The sequence below is a fragment of the Lepisosteus oculatus genome, chromosome 2 (assembly GCF_040954835.1).
Source record: "Lepisosteus oculatus isolate fLepOcu1 chromosome 2, fLepOcu1.hap2, whole genome shotgun sequence".
NCBI classification, from domain to species: Eukaryota; Metazoa; Chordata; class Actinopteri; order Semionotiformes; family Lepisosteidae; genus Lepisosteus; species Lepisosteus oculatus.
The window spans coordinates 1,900,992-1,923,083 of NC_090697.1; the positions used below are offsets into that span (position 1 = coordinate 1,900,992).

Below are 22,092 nucleotides of genomic sequence, written 5' to 3' on the forward strand. Positions count from 1 at the left end.
TGTCTGGACAAGTTTAAGCCTGATTTATTTCTTTGTTACCAGAGTTGTGCGGGAGACAATAAAAAACTCAAATGTCTCACGCTTTACATAGTGTAACACTCTAGTTATTTTGGTGAACCTTCTATTTTGTAATGTGTAATCTCAGATAAATTAACATAAATTAGTTAGAACACCACCAAATAACTTTGGCAAGTCACACAGTTGAAATGCTTCTATATGTGTGCAATAATAGTGGCTCATATGATTTCATTTCAATTTAATTTCAAATACACCTACAGAATGTCTGTAAGGTCCCTCAGTCTGGTAGTACATTTCATGCAAAGATTCAACTATGGAGACAAACAACTTAAGGTAGTGTACTGTAGAAGTGCACAGATGAGCAGTAACTTTTATACATTTTGAAAAACATTAAATATCTCTTTGAGTTCAGTGAAGCTGATCATTAAAAAGTAGAAGGTGTTGTGCACAAGTAATTCTGAGACAAGTCAAGACCTCAATGACTGAAGTGGGAGGAAAGATCCATGAGCCAGCAACATCCCGGTCACTCCACAAAACTGGTCTGAATGCATGCATTAGAAAAGAAAAAACAACAACTTTAATCCTGTATGGAGTTTGCTTCAAAGGATTAATGTGATAGTGCAGAAAGTGGTAAACGAATTTTGGTTGGAAGATACAAAATTTGAACTTTTTCGTCTAAATGTAAAGCCTTATCCTGTTCTTTTCCAACTGTATCACCCAATTAGCACCGTCCCTATTGTCACGCATGCTGGTGACAGCATTGTGTTATAGAGCTGTTTCTGGTCAGTAGCTTTCCCTTTCCATTATCAGCTTTATGTTGTATGTCTTTAATCACATGCGCTCACCAAACCAAAGTCCATGCAACTGGAGTTGAACTTGACCTTTCCTTGCAAGATTGTCAAAATCAAAGGGGAAATGAATGAAGCATTTTTAGTTGGCTAAAATGGAACAAAACAATCCCCTTTCAGCAGGTCAATGGCGCAAAATGCAAAGACAAAGCTACACGGGAGTGACTCAAGAAGAAGAAAGTGAGAGCGTTTTTGAGGAGTGCTATGCAACGTTATTTTGAATCCGATAGAATATAAGCGGCAAAACATGAACATTGCCGTCCATCAATGTTCTCCCACCAACCTAAGCAGACCTTGAGCAAGTTTGCAAAGAAGAATGGATGAAAGATGTACCATCTTGGTGTGCAGGTTTGGTAGAGACTTATCCAAAAAGACTCACAGCTGTAATTGATGCCAAATGTGTTTGGCACCCAGCATTGACTAATGGAGGTAAATACTTGCTATCACAATAAGTGAAATGCCGACATTTATCTTGCCCCCATAACAGTGCTAAGTCCAATAGCTCATGCTTTGATTAAAAATTTCCTTTAAAAATATGTATACATAACTTGTAATTCAACGAAATGGGACATCTTCAGAAAAGGGTGAACACTTCTGCAGCACATTGTCATGTACAATCCTTGTCTCTTTTTTGTTAAATCAAAATCTCCCCTTTGTCAGTTAACATTTATGAGTACTGCAAACAAACAAGTAATAGGTTTATTCCATGCTGAAAAGAGAAGAAAGAGCCTTCTTCAGGTGTGACGCCGAAACGTGTTTTTTTCTTCTCTTTTCAGCATGGAATAAACCTATTACTTGTTCCTTTGCAGCCTACGCATGCTGATGCAGCTACCCACCTGAACTAAGTACTTTTCATTCCTGCACTATCGGCACTGCTGACTGGTTGATATGCATCTCCATTGGGTGTTAAATATGCAAATGATTACATTTGCACTTTTTTTTCACTTTGAAAACACTACTGTTGGAGAAAAAACTGGAGGAATTTAAGGAATTTCATTACACCTAAATATATATTTTTATCTTCAGTTTTGGAACTTTCCCTTCTTCTGATTGTCATTTGTTAATGCCATTTATTTTATTTCTATTCTTTTTAACTTATTTTATGAAATTCTGATACAAAGATATGTATCTTGCCCTCAGTTGTTTTCATTACAGTGCAAAATATACTGTATAAGCCATCAAGATTTAGCCTGAGGTACATAAAATACTGTACATCAGAGATTCATACTTTTACCAAAAATATGAGTAAAACAAATGATGCATTTTCTTTTTTTTATAAGTTTGTGCACTTATAACATTTATTTTTTAGAGAATGAATTAAAATTATGAAGTGCCTTTTTAAAAAGTGCCCTTACTGGTATTTAATTTTACATACAGTACATGTATGTAAATAAAGAGCTCTTATATTATAAATAACTAGTTGGAGAAACCACAGCAAAGTGACAATGAAAAGATCATATATTAGCTTTCATTTCTCTCTGTATCCATTTATTTAAGTTTTAAATTAATTTAAATATCATCAACTTTGCTTCCTTCTTTTAGCATAATGCTCTTCTTTTGCACAAACCACTGAAACTGGTTTGTTTCACTGGCGTTCTGCAGTACTCTATGTGGATGAACAGGCTCCTGCTGTTTTTCTTACCTCATTCCTTGAAAGACAAACAAAAAGCAGCAAAACGCCACTCTATCTAAGCCAAAGACTATGTTTAAGTAAAGTGAGTTTCAAGAACTTGTTATATTTTGAGACTGAATGGATTCAATTTAAAGGTCAAATACCTACTGTACATATTTTTAGAATAATGAAGCACAATATGTGATTTAAAATTTTTCAAAAGCTTTTATTATTCAAGGATATCAGTCCCATTTCTGTTATGTAAAAGATGCATCTGAAACCCTTGAAACTCAGGAAACCCAGTTAAGGCTCAAAGAAGCACAAGGTAGCACATTCAAACATACTTACAAAAGCATACATAAAGTGAAACAGACAGCTTCAACATTTCTGAATGAAGCCCCAACGAACAACATAAATCACTAAGGGTCAAGCTTAGTGACTGGGTAATAATGCCAAAATGGAATCTCATATTGTCTAGCTTTATGATGTATTTTAACCTAAACCATGTAATATTAAAATTTATTTGCAGTGTTTAATGAACTATAACTCACAGTTACAGACAAACATCTTGATAAAACACAGTATTGATTCCTCTTAGCAGTGAACAATTCTAAACAGAACACTGACTTGAATCAACATTTAAATGCAACACAAATCATAGCATTACAGCCATTTTAAAAGGAATGGGGTGCACAAATAATTGAACTCCCCGAAGCTCTAAACTTCTATGAAAACAAAAACACTGTTCATCCACCAAGTTCCCTTACAGCCTCTGCTAACTTTTAAGATGCATATGATCCATATTGATCACTGCAGTAGTTGCTGCAAACTTCAGGGCAAGTGCTGCTGTAGTACACAATGTCAACACATCAGCATTGTTCACTGTGGCCTAATGTCCTGGGGACCTGGATTTCTTTTCTGCAGCTTTTGGATTCAAGGATGGACTCTGCAAAGCTGTGAAGGGGTAGATAGGGTGTTGGCCATTGTTTCCATCGACAAAGACACATTGGAAGTAGCGCATGCTACCTGCAAAGATTTTTAAAAAAGGGGGAAATAAAAATGAGTTTCTTTAGATCTGAAATTTAAAACAAAACACACAAGACAACAAAAATGAGAAACTAAGTTGGCCATTTTCTTCATCTTGTTTTCTTGGGTCCTTCTGTTTTAATCATCTAAGAATTCTATTAAACTGTTTTTATGTTATGTATTTTACTATACAGTAAGTCTGTGTCTCATGATTGTTATTCGTATGAGGACTGATAAATAATAGTGATACTAAAGATAATTGTAAGAAAAATGTAAGAAAACTGGTAAATTATAACAAAATTATTCTGTTTGTAATACCATAATTACGTTTCACAAAGATGGAAAGCTATGTATTTCCTCAGTAGTTCCGCATCACTGCCTTAGCATTTTGTGTCTTGTGAATAGAGATATTTAGGGTATGAAGGGAATAGTCACCATAACAGAAATATCCTTCACCTATGTTAGGGCGCACAGGGCAGAGTCAGTGATGTACAGTATACTGATGGGACACCACCGCTTGTGGAATGATGATTGTCAAGGTCACCACATGTGTAACATGTCAGATTCTCCAGGGACATGGCAATTAGGCCCTGCCATTGCCAATGGATTCTCCTGGTCTCTGTGCCATTGAATACCCCCGTCGGAAGAGTCCCCAACACAAATTCCAGAGACTTGGGGTGTTTATACAGCAGGAATGTAACCAAATCCCCAGCTGACTATCAAGCAGGTACAGAATGTCTGTCTACAAGAAGAAGGCCAGCTTAGTAATGAACCAGAACAAATTACTAGTGAAATTTGACTTTCCCTTTAAAAGTTCACACAAGACAGCACATCATGTTACAGTACCTCTAAGTCTGCTTATTTGGAAATGAGATATGACTACAGATAACTATATTTTATTATTTACTTCATACAGTATATCCCTTATTTTCTAGTATTATATGTGAGTATACATGACAAAGCATTGTTTTTTCCTTTTGTTTTGATTAATTTCTGCAATTTCCCTCACGGGATCAATTAAGTATCTATCTATTAAATACACGTGCAACTATGCTACGTTTTCTCGCCTAAGGATCCCCTTGATAAAAAAACTTCTGGGTGATTTTTTTTATGTTGGTGCCTCCTGCATTATATTCTTTACCATATTAAAATAGAATTCAAAACAATAAAGTCAAAAACAAGAATTGACATTTTTAACCTGAAAAATAAACTGATTTCATGATCAAGGAAATTCTGAAATGCAAATTGTTCTGATGATAGATCATGCAGAAAATCAACTGAACTTCTAGCATGAAGCCTAACATATACTGTATAAAGCAGAACACTACTTACTTTTGCCTTTCCTTGGATCTTCATTGTCAGCTTCTTTTGCCAGAAGGAAGGAAAAGGACATCAATTTGGGAACTTATCAACAAACATTGTACAGGTATGAATTAAAAAGCATCAAATTCTCTTGGGAACACTTCATACACTTTATCAAACAGTCTAATATTAATATAAGCAGTATTTGTGCTTTTTTTATTTTGAACCCTAATCATAATAAAGTCATCCTAAACAAATCCAGCACCAGTTATCTCAGCATGGAAAATGGTCCTTCATATGCAAATTACATTAGTCACATGATTATTCACTGCACAGAAAAAAAAATAAGATAAACCCCATGACAGAGCATTAAAGAAATACACATCACCAAGAGCCCTCACTGTGAAGAGAATTAGATCATTAGACATTTCTTGGGAATATAATAGCAATACAAGTCAACAACATTAAAAAAATAAGAATAAATGAAAAATATGCTGATTAGCATAAATTGTGATTTACATTCGTAGGCTTCTTGAGGATCAAAGCAATTACAATTGCTATCAAAATTACCCTCATGAATGTTTCCACATGTTATTGTGTCCCAATATGCGGTAGAATCATAATGTATTTAACTGGGATTTTTGCCATTGATCAACACAAAACACTATAAAATCAAAGTTAAAACAAAACTCTACAAAGCCTCCTAAATTATTATAATATAAATATAAATATAAAATAGAAAATAACTGATTGCCTAAGAATTGTATTCACAAACCCTTGCTGTGACACACTTAAATATGCTCTGGTGTAACCAGTCTTTAGCAGTCAGAGAATTAGTTGACCGGGGTCCACCAGTGTGCAATTAAAGTGTTTCACATGAGTTCAGGTTAAATACACCTACCCCTGGAAGCGCCCAACAAAAACGTCATTATATTGTACAATACTTCTGCATTGTAATCACCAGAACACTTAAATCTCAGAGTGCGTTTCAAATGTGAGTTTCTTAGAATGAAGCAGGAGAAGAATGGTTTGAGAAACGTACAAATCATAAAGAAGAAACAGCATCTCAATGTGCTGTAATTTATTTTTACTTGCAGCTACAGCCTTTCATTAGAGTAGTTATTTTAATTTAATCAACAGAGTAACAGTGCAAAGAACAGATGTACTAGAGAATTATAACTACTGGTGTGCCTGAGATGAGCCATGATACATCAAAGTGTTCTGGCTTTATACAGCCTGCCATCTATTACACTGGTCTTTGAGACAATTCGTCTGGGAGTATAGTGGAAAAGTGCTGTGCAACTAGTACACCAGTGATTGAAAACTAGTTGCATTACTGGATATGTACTTTATTGTTCAAATCAACAATCAGGTTTATTGTTATAATCAAGTTTGTAAACATGGGGATATTTTCATGGGAAGAAAAATATATTAAATATAAATTTTATTTAAAAAATCAAAAAAGTAATTGGCCCATCTTACTGTGTGCTGCTGCTTTGTTCAGGTTCACAGGTTAAAAAGAATCTCTCAGTTTGTCTTCCTCTGAAGTTTATAAACTTCAAGTAGTTGATTTGTTTTAAGAGGGCTAACAGATTTCCCATTTTTAAGTATCACTTTTTTAATGGGCAAGCAGTAACGTATATTTGGAGAACTCAGTTTGACAAACAAAAGCAAAAATAAACCAAATGCAAAAACAGAAAAGTGGTGCTGAAGTGAAGATGTGTCATGTGAACATGAGCAAGAGGAACAATGATACACTGAATGAGTTTTGGTGCAACCCTGATACTAACAATACACAAATCATTAGTACGATAATGATGGCTTTTTAATGAACAGTGAAAAAAATAACATTGAAATTCAGATTTAAATAGGCATATTAATACATTTTCTCTTCACTGCAGATTATTTTTTATAGATGGCATCAATCCATTGCAGTCATATATTTATAGATGCAAAATGTTGTGGAAGTATGATATGTCTTATTTGCCTTTTTTAAGAGATGTAATAATTTTAGTGATGGGCCATTTTAATTTTATTTAGCACAGTAAATTCAGTCCTTATTATTGGCTATGCATTTAAAATAAATCCACAAATGATTTCCTTCGCAAAGCATGGACTCTTACATAAAACCTCAAATTATTCTGAAAGTAAAAGCGCATCGTAACTACATTTAGTGTCTTTGTTTCATCTAGTGGTAAGAACCATTTGTATGTTATCGCTGACCAATGCAAACTTTTAATCAATTATATTAGGGTATAGTGTATAGTGCCATGACTCAAGGTCACAACACCATGTTTCATGTTATTTTCTGTTTTCACTGGTAGTCAAAAATACTGACTGCATTAAAATATTGTAACGCTTACGGCCGACAAACACTGTGTGTAAGAGCCGGCGTACCAGAGCAGGTGACGTCACCGCCCTTCCCTGTGATAGCAGGACTACAGCTACTGGGCTGTAGAGAGATCTCTCTTTAGCTTACGGGGCTAGGTCGCTGCAGAGAGACGCGGAAGTCCCGGGTTCGAGCCTCCAGTCGGGATGGGGCTGACCAGATGCAGCAAGGGCGCCCGCCTGAGCCCCCGTTGCGTTACAATATGTAATGAAGAACATTATCAGAAGCAAATATTCTTGTAATGGGGATTGCAGATGACTGCATGGCACATGGTAGACAACTCCTTTTTCATCCAATCACCAACTAAGCTTATGCTTCAGGACATTTTTCAATGTACCTGAGTGTTTTCATTTTTAGAAATGTTCCCATCCAAAGCTGAGATTCAAAATACAATATATAAAAATGCATACAAGAACACAGTATGTTAAACAGGCTGGGGCAATTTATATGTTAATGGTGATGTTTAGACTTTCATGAAAATGTGCCCATGTGGTCTTTAAATGGAGTGAGGACAGAGACAGGTGATGTAACCACCATGCTATTCTTCCACTGGAAAACTGAAATGAACCAGATGTGGATGTTCTTCCAAAGAACAACACTCACCTCTGTCCATTTAGCCATCTTATTCACATTAGGCATGTATAGTTTGAGCTACATTTTGAAACATTTACAATGGAATCATGTTTTAGCAATTCTGTTCTGTTATAAAAAATGCTTTTGAAGAGTCACTTCAATTTACCGGTGGAAGCGTCTGAATACCTTAATCCGGGATCCTGACTAAGAAGATTAGGCGTCACTTTGATTGACAACCTTTTCAGCAAAAGTGGATGCTATACATGAAACAGCAGCAAGAATAATAGCGTTAATCATAAATAAATGTGTACAAACTGAGGAGTAATGTTGTATTACTATTATAACATGCTTTAAAGCAATCATAGAGTAGAATAATATACAGTAGGAGTACATTCTGATTAACAAATAAACCTTTCTAGTGAATCACCAAAATCTGCTGACATCTTAGCACTGACACCTGCAGCTTTCAATATTTCTTTTTTATTTTCATTTTATTTTTATATCCATATTAATTTGATACTTTTTTTTATTATTTTAGTATTTTCTTAAAAAGAAATAATCGGCTGGATGGTTACTTTTGTAATCCAGTTCCTATAAGTGTTGTTTTTTATTGATAATTGAACTTCTGAAATCAAAAGTCTTTGTGGAACAGTCTTTTGCTTCACTAGATTCCAGTTCACCCGATATATTTTTCCATGGTGAAAGGTACAAAACCATTCCAGCATGAAGTATCATGCAAAAAGAGTACTGTGTGGACTGCTGTGTTGTCTTGCCATTTCTTTTTCCTGTCTGACAGTGCCACCCTGTGATAAAGCACAGCAGTGACTGTGATCCCCTCATGCTGAGGTTATTTTCCCTTCCTTGCCTTTTATTGGATGTGCTTGCTTACTAATTAACAGATGATGCCAGTTGCCAGTCTGGTGGTGTGATAACATACTGTGTAGGGGTCAGGGGCCTTGAAGTGGTTGGAAGTGGTCTAGTGCTTTTTTAACTCATAGTGCCTGTAAGGTTGCTGCCTGGACCGTGGGCTGCTACTGTACTTACTTGTGGGCTTTGATGTTTTCAGATCTTTTTCTGGAAAGAAACAAACAACATTTTCAAGTAGTTAGCCAAATGTACTAAAGTTAGCGGTTGTAGTTCAGGTGGGTAGCTGCGTCAGCATGCGTAGGCTGCAAAGGAACAAGTTATAGGTTTATTCCATGCTGAAAAAAAGAAGAAAGAGAACACAACGTTTCGGCCGTGGAGCCTTCTTCAGGAGGTTAACTATTGACTAAAGTTAGTCAATAAATACAAATTCTATTGTCGACCACTTCAAACAACAAATCACTTTGATTTCCTTTTTTCTAAACTGTGAAATTGTGAACGTGCTCAGGGAAGTTAACAGAAAGCACAGTCTGAATGAAGCAGGGATAGCGAAAGCCTATTCAGTAGCTACTGTACCAAACGGGTTCGATGGGCCAACAGCCTCCACTAATGTCCAACCTTTCTTATGCCTCGTCTACACAGCATTACTTTAAATGAGCAAAGTAACAGGGGTCTAACACCAGCAACAGTAGGAAATACTATAATACTGTACACTTTCTAGTTTTACCCAGGTCAGTGAATAATCATGAATAACCGTTTCAGAACAAAATAAACCAGAAAATGAAACTGATGCACAATGAAAACACAATCTAATTGCTTTACATCAATAGATCTTTGGGCACATACATAATGTTATTTCAATTGGAAATAATAAGCATATACTATAGCATCTGAGTAGCATTCTTCATTCTGATAACAAAATACTGAGCTTAAGTTGTGTCATTTAATAAAATAGCCAGGTGCTCAACATTTAATATTGACAATTGAGTTAAAACTGACAAACAGAAGTGATTGACAATGTGTGTATAGCCATTAAAAATGACTTTATTTTAATTAATGCACGAATGACGAAAGATACAAACATGTCACGCTTCAGTAATGAATATCACCTGGTTGGCATTAGCAAGATTGACAGAGATCTTTTAGAGTGATTTTCCAGAAAATAAAATGTTCTGCTTCAACCATTAGCAGACTAGTCTAGAGAAATCAGGCAATCAGCCCACTGAGGGATGAGCCATGTGCTAGACGGCAGAGGGTAACCACATTAGATCAGCTCAGGATTCATAGATACACCTGGTTCATCTACATACAGTAGCTGTTTGTCTGTGGTGGCTACAGCAGGAGAAATTCCAAAGTGAATAAGCTTTTTATTCTCTGTGAGAATGATCTGCATGCACCGAGGTCATTCTGAGATAACGTGAATAGCTACCTATGATGAAATCACTATATCGACGTTGTGGTGAACATTATGCTGCATTTTTCACATCAACCTGTAGGTGCTTTTAGTTTGCCCACTAATGGAATATGAAGCCTTTAAATGGAGAGGTACTGTTCTTTACAGCACATAGATGAACTCACTATTTACACAGATCAGTTCAATAATTTAAACAAGTAAAATAAAGCAACTGCACTTTTTATATAAGCTTGCTTCAGGATCAATTGGCTAGTCCACTTGCCAAAACCCCAAAACCGATACGTCAGTTTTCCTTCAAACAGTGTTTTATCCTCAACAAAGAATTGTTTTTTTATGCAACTATTTCTTGAAGAAAAATTGTTTTGGTCAAAAAGGCTAAGGGTTTTCCTCATGTCCCATTTGAATTTTGGCACACAGTATTAATGGAAAGGAGCTGTGAGTTAATGCAGGACAAACTCATTTTGTTATTTGCCAGCTTCAGAGCATTCCAGTAAGTTTGCTTCACCACACACACACCCTGGACAACAAATGTCAACTGGCAAGGTTACAAGGGGCATAAACATTTAAATGTCACCCTTTTATATATATGTATATTTGTCCATATACTCAGAACTCCTGTGTAAAAACTATCTTGGTTAAATACTTTTTTCTTCCAATCAGGATTTCTTAAGTATTAAAGTTTATTATTATAGCTTGTTGTGCACATGATGTGCTTCTTTCAGGTTTACATCCACATTAAAGTGCTTTCTCACAAATTGTAGTGGGGTATAAATGTAACAGCGAGTAATGTAGTTTTAAAACAATTGGCCACATGAATCAAATAAGAGAACAACGACTACAGTTCCTAACGTTCCCCACATGTGAATCACAGGATGTCATATCCACAGATATACTGAAAGAGTAGCATAGACGTGAATGAACAGCAGTGTGATTGGTATGCCATATAAATATGCCATTTTTATGCATTATGATACTGTAGGGTTTTACAGACACTACAGTATAGTTTGTGTGAAATAATTTTTTATAATCCAAATCAAAAGTAAAATTGTTTCCAGACTACTTATTGCTGAAATTTGCATTAAGACAAAATGTAGTTTATTTTAATGTGTATGTAAACCTGAAAGAAGCAGATCCCGTTCACAACAAGCTATATTAATAAACTATTGTATACATCCTGTTGAGTTATTTTGTATCCCTACTTTATTTTTTTTTATTAATTTAATATTTAACATACTGCAATATACAGCATGGAATTAATAAAAGTCTAAACTGGGATTTGAAGCCAGGCGTTTTCTGGCGACAGCCCAACTGGTTCCACACACCACGTTAAGAAGTCACTGCAAGGTGGTTTTACAAAGTAGAGCAGTCCCTCAACAGAATATATTTTTTAAAAAGAGCACTGCGGTGTGGTGTAGTGGGTTGTATGCACCACAATCTGCCGTATTATTTGCCATTTATTCTAAAATTTATTCCTTATATTATTCTATAAAGGCTGGATTTGTAGATAAAATGGTAACACTTTGCAGTGTTAACATTTCCTGCTCCAAAACAAAGAGGATGTTTGCTGAGATGTAGGGGGTCCAGATTCAGTGATCAAAGCAATCAACATTTACCTGGGTTTACCTTAGTTAATTAAATTCTCAGTAAATAATTAAGTGTCAATCAACAATGCAGAAAGACATCATATAAGCCAATGAAGAACAAGGTGGTGGTGGGGGTGGGGAGGGGTAACAAGATGAAATATCCAAGGCAAGAGATCCTTGTTCCAGTCCCCCGGAAACACAAGACTGATGCTATTTGAACCTTGTTAAGAGAGATTAATATTCTTTAGTTATTAGGGAACTCTGAACTCCTGTGTAAAAACTATCTTGGTTTAAAATGGCCTCTCCTGGTATGTGGGTGCATTTTAGAAGGATATAGGTCCCATTTATTTTGCCGCATCCAGGTTTACAGAGAAAGAGATTTAACTGCAGGTTGTATGCTACTTAGCTTAGAAGGCTACTTATCTCTCTATTTTGGGCCTTTGTAGGCATCATATATGAGTCTGAATATTTGGTAACAGTCTAGGGCAGTGGTTCTCAAACTTTTTGGACCAAGTATCACCCCTAATCCAAACAAAGCATCCAAGTACCACCTACAAGTCATCATCTCATAGGAACCCCAGAAATTCTCAATGACCAACATGAGTGTGCGTGCACACACTCACACATACATATAATAAATATTACAATAATAAACTTTATTTGATATAGCGCCTTTAAATGTGGCTTCTCAAAGCGTTTTACAGAAAAAAACAGTAACAATAACAAATAAAAATAATAAAAAAGCACCAATACAGTGATAGGGGTGAGCCTGTTTAGTCGAGCAAAGCAGATGTGAATTCATTTTTCGAGCCTTGATACAATTCACAACAGAGTCTAACAGATTTTAAACCGTCAGGCATTTTCTTGATGGCAAAGGTCTCGCAGTGAATTTTGCAATGCGTCCATTCATTTCTGGAGCAACCTCTCTGGAGCCATTCTCTTCGATAAACTCATTCAGAAGCTGAAATATGTGCTCTCCTGTAGTTCCTGTTGGTAGCGGCTTACATAACAGAAAGTCCTCATGGGACGTACCCTCAAACTCGTATCTAACATAAACAAGTGAATTGGCCAAATTGTCTACAGACTCAGCTAATTGCAGTGAAAAACATCTGCTCATCTTAACGCACTCTATCAGTGTACTTTTGATATAATCCTTCATTAATAATTCTATGAGTGACTATGTCTTTCGGGGGGGGGCAGCAGGTCGAACTGTTTAGCAGCTTTTTCTCCACACATAATACGTCAGCTCTTTTGCCAATGGTAAATAAGGTTCTTCAAAAAGAGTGTGAGGCTTACCTGCTTTAGCAATCCGCAAGCTTGCATTTTTCCCCGTTTTGGTTTTTATTTCAGTATTTATTTTAAGTTTTTATTTAATGCGCATGGGAGCGAAACAGAGATGATCTGTGTATTTTTCTCAAATTAACTTAGAAGTTCTTAAATATTTTTCTGTTATCACTCACGCTTTCCTGTGCTCACAAGATTACAAGCGTTAGTAGCACGTATTTCTATGCATTCATGTGTTTACAACATTGGCATTGTTCCAAAATCACACACATTCTCCTACCTTCCTATTTGCTTTTTTTTTAATACAATTGGTCACTTCGTCCGTAGCACGCATTCCTATAGAGTGGTATAGAATTACAGAGTATCTCTGTCCACTGAAGTATTAGCGCACACTGTATCGCAGTACGTAGGCTGCGTATTCGATGTGTATTAAAATAGCAAATATGAAAACCGTCCCGATTTTTCAGCGCACACAACACAGTTCTATGGGTCATATGGCGTACCAGCTGGCGGCGCTCCGCGTACCACTGCTGGTACGTGTACCACAGTTTGAGAACCACTGGTCTAGGGTGTTCTGGGTGGTTGGGACATTAAGCCTCTGTTTTTATTTATAGTAGATGCACTATGTTATACCTCTAGACCTTCCATTTCCTAACCCCTTTATCCAATACAGGGTTGCTGGGGAGGCAAAGCCTAACCTGGCAAGCAATGAGTGCAAGGCAGGATGCACCCTGGGCAGGACGCTAGTCCAACACAGAGCACACACTGACACACACTTACACCAAAGCAATTTTCCCAGAAGCCATATTTCTTTGGAATGTGGGAGGAACACAGAGCACCCAGTGGAAACCCACGCAAACATGGAGAGAACATACAGACAGTCCAGATAGCATTCCAGGAATTGAACCAGGGCCCCAACACCACAAAGCAGCAGTTCTAACAACTGTGCCATTGTGTCATCCCAGATTGTTTCCAATGCTATATGAATTCTTACAGTAAATTGCTTTAATTTGTTATAATTGCTTACTTTTGTATTGCATACCTGTAGCTTATGTAGCTATTAATACTGTTACTATTTTGCTGTGTGTGTACATACTCTACATTGACTTTTGCTTATTGGAAACATATTAGTTACATTAGAAAAAGGAAGAACACACACTGTGAATATTCTTGCCAGTACTTTGAAATCAGTTAAGATTACACATTAAATTTGCTTACCTTTTATTTTCTCCTCTTTAGCAGGCTTCTTGTCAACCTCGGTATGTTTACCTAAGTGCCAAGAAGAGACTGTGTCACAGGACATAAACATTGATTTCTGTTATATACTAAATATACAGTATATACTGTATATAATATTGTTGGACATTGAATTTTTAAATTGCAAGTAAACACATTTAAATACAATTAAAAAGAATAAATAATGTGATTAAAGCATATGCATGTTTAAAGATGGCCAGCTGTGTTATCGGTTATGTAATTAGCTTTTGCTGAAAGCTATAAAAGCTGGCAACTCTAATGGTTTGTGGTTCTCTTGGTAACGTGTTTTCTAATCTGAAAGAATAAAATGCTTAGATGTTCCTAATATAACATACCAAAAGACATTTGTACAAGTAATTAGATGTCCTATAACTTAGAGTATTTCAGTTTCTACTTAGGCTGATCTGTTTTAGTAGCACAAGTCTGCATTGAATGTATTATGACATTGTTTGGATGCTCTGTTATACAATAAAGTTAATTTAATACATATTTAGACAGTATTATTCCTGTAAACAATGTTCCAATGACCCCTCATCAGCTGTTTTTTAGACAAATATTTTGTCAAATATGCAACTTTTTAAAATCCATACACAAGAAGGCCTTGTAGAACAATGACCTCTTCTGCAACTGTTAGCTATTAGCTTCACAATAGCAGATTAAAATATAAAGCTGATTGTGTTTGAAGCAAAGAAAAATACATAGTAAGCTAAAACAAATAAAAAAACATGCTTAGCATCAAACAATGTGTTGTTTTTTATCTAAGTCTGTACATTGATTATAATTGAAAGTACGATCATCTCAACTATTCAAAATTACTTTTAAAGTACTGTACTTATGTTTAGAAGTCTTGTCTGTCTGCATGAGACTGGGCATTTTAGACCAACCTTTATCAAAAGAACGATTAGGATTTTATAGGCGATACTGATGTAAAACAAAATAAATAGCAAAAGGCAAATAACATTTCAGAAAGTTTGAGACCTACAGTTTCCTCTGTAAGAAGTCCGCAATTAATAAATGTAAAAGAAATACCTGTCTCTGGAGCTTCTACTAGGTGCTCTTCATAAACATGGAATGAGGAAAATGTAAATATTATATTTTTAAGTGGTTTAAACCAGCAATGTCTTTTCCAGACTTTTATCAATTACTAATTATTTGTAATCATCTAACTCACTTTGATGCATATCAGCTGCGAAATAACATGTCCCATGAAATACTACGTAACAGTTCAGACAAACCCCAAGAATGTGATTTTGGAAGAGTGTTTATTGATACTGGGTTGAGGACTCAGGCCACAAGCACATGGAAGCTAGACTCCCCCTCCTCCCTCAGGAGAACCGGGTCTGGTGGCGGGATTGATCATGGTAACAGCGCGATAATCTGACGAATGATCTAGAGCCTCTCATTCAATATGGGTTTGGAGAAAATGGGGCTTGTTTACTTCTGAACTTTATTAATGTACTGCAATGAAGACACACAAAACAATATTGTAGTTTAGTCAAGTGAACCATGTATTTTAACAATTCTATGAAACACTTTTGAAAAGCACAAATTCTCAATTTTTATTTTTCGTCAAATTCTTGTTCTAGTTTTCTGATGGATGCTCTATAACTCAGATCATCTCAAACAGCAGAATTTATTGAGGGGCAATAACACAGAATTCAAACAAAATGCAAAAAAAACTCGAGCGTTTTGTGAAATACAGAGTTAATTTTCTAAAGCATACTTGCAATCGTTTTGAAGTTAGTTGCAAACAGCAAGTAAACGTAGGCAAAATTGTTAGAGTATTAAACATCAAGCAGCACATCAATGACCGTTAAAGAAATACAAAAACATAAAATAAACCTGTATAAATTTAAGCAGGGGAACAAGTAATAGGTTTATTCCATGCTGAAAAAAAAGAAGAAAGAGAACACAACGTTTCGGCCGTGGAGCCTTCTTCAGGTGTGAAGCTAGACTCCTGAAGAAGGCTCCACGGCCGAAACGTTGTGTTCTCTTTCTTCTTTTTTTTCAGCATGGAATAAACCTATTACTTGTTCCTTTGCAGCCTACGCATGCTGACGCAGCTACCCACCTAAATTTAAGCAGGGAAACCAAAAACTTTGCAACTAAGGGCACCTTTGCACAAACTCAAAATGAGAATATTATTCTAAATATGATAAATTACAATCCTACTTCAAATCTCTTTAGTTCCTCCCTCACACTACATGCAAAATTAAAATCTCTTTCCTGCACTTTATGGTTGATAAGGTGCTCCAGAATGTCGTATGCCTTCACTTTCTGTCATGTAAAGGCACTCAGACAGACAAGACTGGGCTATTTCTGTTCTTTAAAACAATGCATTCTTTCAAGACGCATAGCATAACTCAAACATGACATCTTTCTGTTTTTATTGTTTCATGAAGAAATCAGAAGTGAGTGGCCAAAGTATTCTTCTACACAGTATATGTGGCAAAATAATCAGTACTAACTGAGCCATCATTAAGGCTAAGTAGAGACCCTCTGAGCACATCAAGACAGCACACCACTAATGTCCTGAAAAGTAGACCTGCAAGGAAGATTTGTGCTACTGTATATATTAGCATCTTTAAACTACTGTACTTTAAAGTACAGTCACAGTGATGATACGCCATTCTATATATAGAACTGAGCATGAGGAACAGGAGGGAAAAATGCTAGAAAAACACATTTTTGGTCTCAAAAATAAAAAGTGGAAATCACTTGTTTCAATTGGTATTCAATTACCATATGGTACAGTATGTGTTTTTGTTTCTGAAGTCATATTTATATAGATTGGGTATTGTATCTACTTTATAGCTGATACTGTATTTCTACACGCATCACCAGTTTTATAGTGATCCTTTTTGACCTTTAGTTTCTGCCAGAAAGTGGTGACACACTGTTAGTCACTGTGGAATTAGTTAGATGTAGAAATCAGAAGATTCAGAATGTGAACAAACAGATACCTGATTTGGCAGAAGGTGTTTCTTTTTCCTGATTTATTGCTTCACGCTCTATACAACATTAAACATATTTTAACAAGATTAATTTAACATGATTCCCAAAACGCTATTTTTGCTGTTGATGACTGAATACTTGGACTGGGTACTAAAACAAATTACTGTCACTCTTAAGTACTTACGAGTTGAGGGAGCTTTTACTGGTGGGTGCTCTTTTGGTGGATGAAGGCTTTTGGTTAACTTGGCTAAAAAAAACACAATGTGAAAAAGAATCCTCAAAAATCAGCAACAAATCAAGTCAAATTTACTTTTAGTTCCTCTACTTCTTTTAAATTCTGAACAAGATTCTTCAAAGCTAACTTGATTACTCCCCCTCATGTAATCCCATTGACATTACTTGTTTATTGACATGACATTACTTATTTTATTATCTTTTGTGTGACTTTTGATGTTATCTATTATATTTAACAGGACGGTATCAGCTTCTTTAGATCTAATGGTATTTTTTACATTTGCCAATACTGAAGTATTTGGATCATCATGATTTACATTAAAAAAATATATACATTCTTGGTTTTATAATATTTATAATCAATATCAAAGAGGATAGTTCCCTCCTCTGGAAGTGTATGTAATACTGTAGTGAGTGACAAACACAGATGCTTGTCTCTGCATTCATGAGGGAATTAGAATGGATGTCTGACCTGCAGTTCACCATTTAAGTAGCCCGTATTCTGTTACATAGTGATAAGACAGAATTTCCAGAAATATATTACATTTATTCATCCGTATTAAAAATAAAATACAACTTAAATGTCTTGCCTGTTAAAAGAATTAGGAAGAAATTTGAATCCTGTTTCAAAGGTTTTGTGAAACACCTCCTTATATCCAGCTGCTTTAACTATACCAGAATGTATGCTGCCAAACTTTCTCATGGTGTTGACAGTACTAAATGCTTAAGGTTAAGTCAAAATGAGATACAGTTACAGTTTCTTTAAGTGTATATTTTCCTGTTTTCAGCTATATTTTTCAAGATAACTCTCATCAATAAAATGTATCTTATATTCTTCAGTCTGCGGTCCATATGGGTCCTAATGCCCCAGTATAGTGATGGGGACACGATACTGTAAACAGGTGCTGTCCTTCAGATGATACATAAAACCGAGGTCCTGACTCTCTGTGGTCATTAAAAATCCCAGGGCGTTTCTCTAAAAGAGTAGGGGTGTAACCCCGGCGTCCTGGCCAAATTTCCCATTGGCCCTTACCAATCATGGCCTCCTAATAATCCCCATCTATGAACTGGTTTCATCACTCTGCTCTCCTCCCCACTGATAGCTGGTGTGTGGTGAGCATTTTGGTGCACTATGGCTGCCGTCGCATCATCCAGGTGGATGCTGCACATTGGTGGTGGTGGAGGGGAGTCCCCATTACCTGTAAAGCGCTTTGAGTGGACTGTCCAGAAAAGGGCTATATAAGTGTAAGTTATTATTATTATTATTAAGTCGTGGATCCTACGATTTAGAGTGACTGGAGATCTCCAGATTGCACTACTCAGTAATTGCGATCAGAACCATCTAGTATGAGAGAAACTGAATTGACTTCTTTACCCTCAAGAATCTGGCAGCGAAAATGAGGGTGGCCTGAGAGGAGCATCGAGTCTGAGGCTTTAGCTGTACTGAAGGTGGAGAGGAGGAAAAAAGACTGAAGATGGGCAGGGCTGAAGGAGGCGCTGAATGAAAGAATTTTCAAGCTTGAGCAGATGGAAGTTAATATCGGCTAGAGCGAGAAAGTGGTTTGAGAGCTTGAGAAAGAGCTAGGTAGCTGTGGAGGAGGAGGTGGCACTGGAGACTTGAGAGGAGGAGGGGCTGTCTGATTTGCAGAGGGCGGAGCTGCAGGTATTGTTGTAGAGAGAGAAGGATGGAGGACTAGTAGAGCTGAAACGGAGTCAGATAAAAGTAGAAAAAAGGGGGCTAAATGGTCAGAGTGAGGTGGAATGGAAATACATCTGTCGAACAGTGATTTGAGGAGCCTTGGAAGAGGCCAGTTCTTGTAAAAGAGACAAGTCGGCGTATCCGATGTGGTGCAGCAGCATTTTGAACGGCATAATGTGAGAGGCTGCAGAAGCATCAGCGACGGGGGAGAGAGGTGGGTTAGGTGGAAAATTGGAAGGTTGAGATGGTGAAACAGTGAAATCGAACGGCGTGGAGACTCTTCAAGGTCCTGGAGGAGAGGAAGGTGGTCTGAAAATGACGGCGAATTAGGCCTGCGAGCCATAATAGGTCTAGCGCTCAGAATTCAAGTAAGGTGAATTAAAAAAACTCTAGACGTGTGTGTTAGCAGGGTTAGGGTTTAAGTAGGAAAAAGATAATTGAATGATAGAGGAAGGGGTGAAGCACCACCCACTTCTCCCTTAGAATCACCTATCGGTTTCCATTAAAAAACAGAAAATCTTTACAATTTTTAAAATTTTTTACATCCTAAAAGGCCCACACTAAATACTTTAGATGAAGTCTTAAAATGTATTTAAAATGCCACAGAAAGATTTTCAAGCCAAAATGCTTTAAACTTACTCTACAAACTTATGACCCTTAGTGAAAATATGTGGGATAAAAATATCTTTTGAAATTTCTCACACATTGTGGATTATTGTACACTAAAGTCGTTTCCTCACGTACAGTACCTTCAGCAGTGTGTACGATTTCCTTGGCCTTTTCTTCTGCATATTGAAAAATAAAATGGAAAAATACATTAAGGGATTAGAATATGATAATATAAACAGGGACTTTCTAAAGACTTTTCTTTTACTGCTGCCTTTGTATGAGTAAATTAAGGTATTAGTATGTAAAGAGTACTTAATTATATCAAACCTGTCCCAAATGTTTGTGAGTTATCATGCTATTTCTTTGCACTAAATTTGAAGGGCAACCAAAATTATGTTTTAGTTTAAATTTATAAAACATGATAGTCTGTGACATGTTTACTTTCAGTGTAATTGGATGATGTCTGCCAACAAAAAAAAAACACTATAAAAACCAACAAACATCTGAGGAAATTTAGGAGGAAGCCTCAAGGAGAGTCATGTGCATGGGACTGTCTTCATAGGCACATTGATTTAAATAAAGACAGAAATAGGAATCTCTGTGGCAAGGAAAATAATGTAAGACATCTCTTCAGCTAGTTTCCAGAGTAGGGTTGTGTCACTGGCAACCTAGAAAAAGCTCCAAGGCACAGCTTTGTCTTTTTAAAATGACTTTTTTTGTCGGGGCTGCATATTTGTCAACAGTTATACTCGTGTGTGGAGCAGCCAGAGGAGAGCTCTATCAGCCATTAAGCAAAAAAGCAGCAGTTGCTAGTGGGATATTTACTGAATTAAATATCATACAGTATACACAGGAATAAAGGTTTTACTATTTATCTGAATAAAAAAAAATGTTACCTTTATGCATAAGAATATTTTATTCATAAAAGTCACGTAAAGCTGTTGTTGTTGTTAATATCAGCCACTATTTACTTTAGTGCTTCTAAGGCTTTCCGCAAAGCAAGAAGTAGCACATTCACCATACATATACTGTACTGTACATACTTGTGACTTTTCCTTTGGCTTTCTTGACTAGAAGGAAAACACATGACATGTCCTTAAAATAATCACAGCTACATTTTTTTATTTTAAAATTTGCTAGAAATTGAAAACTGTATAATACAAAAGATATAAACATAAAAATGTGAAATATAAAGAACACAGAAGAACAACGGGGTTATTCCATATCACACCAAGACCCGTTTGGTGGAAATGTAAGCTGCATTATCTCCGACTAATCCGAGAGTCTTGTTATTGTATATACTTAGGAAGTGGTGTGATGTGAGAATGGCATTTCTCCACCTTTTCATGTCTAGCAAGAGCAGTTCTGAGTCATTTGAATGGAGCTTATAGGGAGGTCATGTGTATACTGTAGGCTTGATAATTACCGTGATGTGCATACAGGGAGCGGAGATGGCATGGCAGTGCATTTAAAGCTGAGAATAGAAAAATAAAACGAGGATTGTGGAGGACGAACACATTACCCATGTGGTTGAAGTCAGTATTTTTGGCTGCCTTCAAAAACATGGGTGGATGAGATCCTTGCTACTAACCACAACAGACTAGATGTTTTTGGAAAATAAAGAACATTTTATAACCAGCTGGGATATGAATAATCAGCCATAATCAAAACTATTAGAGGATGCAGGTCTTGTCAATGAGTAGGTCGCATCTCGTCAGACTGGCTCAGCTGACATGGAACAAGCCCGTCTCTGTTACTACGGCAACACTCTTATACTCGAACGATCAACCATCTGGTCACAGAACTCTTTTATTTTAAATACTTCAGTGTTATATACAGAAGTATAGTTAAACCTGTACATGCAAACTCTTCACAGAAGGCGACCCAATCCGGAAATCAATTCCATATCCATATCCCAGAAGCTGTAAGATGCCAGCCGGTCATACCATCCGCTATATATGTATAGAGTGAATATAAAGCCTCATACAGTACGTGGTAACGGGGATCTACACACATAAAACACCCAGATGATAACTGTTTAAAGTCTAGGGAGCTTTATTTAGAAGTTTTGTCACACCCTCATTAGTAAAAGATTGTAAAAGCTCGTTACCAACCACCACAATCACTGTGGATCCCCTTCTTATATAAACAGACATACTCACACATCTATGTATATAATGCACATCCCAACCTTTATTCAATAATTTAATCTGTGACCAACATCCACCAGGTGAAACGTATTTTCAAGTGTTAGAGGCCCCATTTAGGAGCCTCCTGTGGCAGATGCATGGTTATTGCTCGGTTAGTCTCTCCAAAGGAAATTTGTCCTACCTTGCTGAGCTGGTTTTTCAACTTTTGCAGCCTTCGATTCTGTTGGGGAGAATAATGTTAAGTAACATAACTGACCCAATTAATTAGAGTTTGA

The 22,092-nt window shown here is 36.5% G+C and overlaps 1 protein-coding gene across 1 annotated transcript in view; it reads right to left on the minus strand.

Annotated features, from left to right (window-relative positions):
- Window positions 1-2,683: 2,683 nt before the first annotated feature.
- The window catches only part of trdn (triadin), a 123,292-nt gene continuing 103,883 nt past the window's right edge, over window positions 2,684-22,092 (minus strand). The window contains exons 34-44 of the mRNA XM_069185507.1: window positions 21,999-22,037; window positions 21,094-21,141; window positions 20,711-20,737; window positions 19,808-19,843; window positions 17,310-17,372; window positions 17,134-17,181; window positions 15,200-15,226; window positions 14,132-14,182; window positions 8,813-8,842; window positions 4,837-4,869; window positions 2,684-3,504 (exon numbers count right to left, since the gene is read on the minus strand). Of these exons, the coding sequence (XP_069041608.1) occupies window positions 3,368-3,504; window positions 4,837-4,869; window positions 8,813-8,842; window positions 14,132-14,182; window positions 15,200-15,226; window positions 17,134-17,181; window positions 17,310-17,372; window positions 19,808-19,843; window positions 20,711-20,737; window positions 21,094-21,141; window positions 21,999-22,037 (539 nt within the window). The 3' untranslated portion in view covers window positions 2,684-3,367. The remainder of the gene's footprint in view (window positions 3,505-4,836; window positions 4,870-8,812; window positions 8,843-14,131; window positions 14,183-15,199; window positions 15,227-17,133; window positions 17,182-17,309; window positions 17,373-19,807; window positions 19,844-20,710; window positions 20,738-21,093; window positions 21,142-21,998; window positions 22,038-22,092) is intronic.